Source organism: Frankliniella occidentalis, unplaced genomic scaffold, assembly GCF_000697945.3.
Source record: "Frankliniella occidentalis isolate FOCC.00 unplaced genomic scaffold, Focc_3.1 Scaffold3359, whole genome shotgun sequence".
Taxonomy (NCBI): Eukaryota; Metazoa; Arthropoda; class Insecta; order Thysanoptera; family Thripidae; genus Frankliniella; species Frankliniella occidentalis.
In genome coordinates this window covers 1-1,838 of record NW_026270420.1, presented here as the reverse complement: position 1 = coordinate 1,838, position 1,838 = coordinate 1, and the positions used below count along the sequence as shown (strand labels likewise).

General features: G+C 71.4%; 1 protein-coding gene across 1 annotated transcript in view; it reads right to left on the bottom strand.

Annotated features, from left to right (window-relative positions):
• The window catches only part of LOC113216884 (uncharacterized), a 3,367-nt gene extending 1,561 nt beyond the window's left edge, over positions 1-1,806 (bottom strand). The window contains exons 1-4 of the mRNA XM_052276537.1: positions 1,645-1,806; positions 1,341-1,415; positions 919-1,231; positions 7-802 (exon numbers count right to left, since the gene is read on the bottom strand). Of these exons, the coding sequence (XP_052132497.1) occupies positions 7-802; positions 919-1,231; positions 1,341-1,415; positions 1,645-1,714 (1,254 nt within the window). The 5' untranslated portion in view covers positions 1,715-1,806. The remainder of the gene's footprint in view (positions 1-6; positions 803-918; positions 1,232-1,340; positions 1,416-1,644) is intronic.
• Positions 1,807-1,838: the final 32 nt, after the last annotated feature.

Sequence of the window (1,838 nt, the reverse complement as noted above, 5' to 3'; positions counted from 1 at the left end):
AGGCGCGGCGGGCGCGGCAGCTGTCGCCGCCGGGGTGGTGCTGGGGGCGCTGGAGGACACCGCCAGCGGCACCGCAAAGTTCAGCGCGACGGGCGAGTGGAGCAGCTCCTGCAGGGAGAGGGAGTGACCTTCGGGGGAGCTGGAGGCCGCAGCGCCGTCGTGCTCGCCGCTGCGCTCGATGGTGAAGACGAGCTTGTGGCGGTGCGTCTGGTTGGTGTCCGCGGCCTTGTGGAGGCTGAGGTGACTGGAGGGTGCGGCGCCACCGAGGTGGACGGGCCCGAACGGCCCCAGGTTGCCGATGGAGATGGGCCCGCGCATCTCGACGTGCTGCCGCTTGGAGGAGATCACCACCGCCGAGTCCTGGTCCGAGTCGTACGACAGCACCAGGTTGGGCCGGCCACCCTCGTCGTCCGCCATGACGCGGAGCTGGTGCGAGGACGAGATGTGCAAGATGGGCTTGGCGTCGTGGGGCCTCGCGGCCGCGGCCGCAGTCGTGGCCGTCGGCGCAGGCTCCTCGGGTATCAGCCTGCCGCGCATGAGGTGGGGGTGGTGCGCGCCGGTGTGTACGGCCCTGGCCTCGCCCTCGTCCACCCAGTCGTCGTCGTTACTGCTCCGGAGGGCCAGGTCGTCGACGGCGTGGCCCGGGGGCGAAGCGGTGCCCTTGTGCGGCAGCAGCATGACGCGCACCAGGGCCTTCCGGACGACTCCGTCGTCGCCGGGCGCCAGGGCCGCTGCCGTTGGTGCTGCTGGCGGTGCTGGTGGTGCTGGCGGTGCTGCCGGCGCGCTGTTGATCCGCAGCGCGCTGGGGGGAGGGGAAGGCGGGCGGGCGGTCAGCACTGGGGGGCAGGAGCAGCGGTCCCAGACACTCTCGCATCACAATGCTGGAGGCAGAGCCCAGCTCTGGGCAAGCTAGCCTACCTGGTCGCCTCGGCGGTCCTGCTGCTAGTGTTCTTGGCGGGTCGCCGATGCAGCCGAGCCCCACGGCGGCGCTCCGGGTCCGGCGAGCTCGTGTCGTCCGGCGCGGCCGTCGGCTCGTGCTCGTGATCGTGGTCCTCGCTGTGGTCGTTGTTGGTGGGCGTGCTCGCGGTGGCCGCCTCCTCCTCGCCACCGTCCTCGTGCGGGGGCGTGGCCGTCGTCGACGGCGGCCTGGTGTACGACCCCAGGGGGTGCTCCGGTGCGTGCGAGCCCTCTGCCCGTCGCACCACCCGAAGTGAAATGCCCATAGTTGTAGCTGTGGGCACAGAGTGGTCACAGGCAGCCGGGTGGGGTTGCCTCTGACGCTCTGTGTGCCCACGACACCACGACACTTTGAAGGACACCGTCGCGGTGTAAGGACTTACCTGGGGAGCCGGTCACCACGGCGCCGTCCTCCAGCGGCATCATGCGCCCCAGGGTGACCCGGTGGTGCGACGAGGCTGCACAAGCAAAAGAAGAGCACCGCGCCCTGTGTGAGGGGAGGACATCTCCCCTTCCCTCCCAAATCTTTTGCAAGTTCCTCGACAACTCCCACAGTGTCCCCCTGCCCACGTTGCAGGTGGGCGCCGCGGCGCTGCGCCTATGTGTCGCGGTGCGCCGTTGGCGGGGGGCGCAGGGACGTGACGAGGCGGAGGCCGCGACGGGAAGCCCTCTCAGACACAGACGTACCTCGGACCACGGCCAGCAGCACGCAGGCGGTCGCCGCCAGGGCCGGCGCCACCACGCCGCGGACAGCCATCCTGGGCCTGCTCGCCTGCTGCTGCCTGGCCTGCACAGGCCGACACGGCGCCCACCGGGAGTTATCGCCGACGCGGCCAGGCCGGGGCCCCGCGGCAGGCCCCCTCCCTGCTCTACCCCCCTCC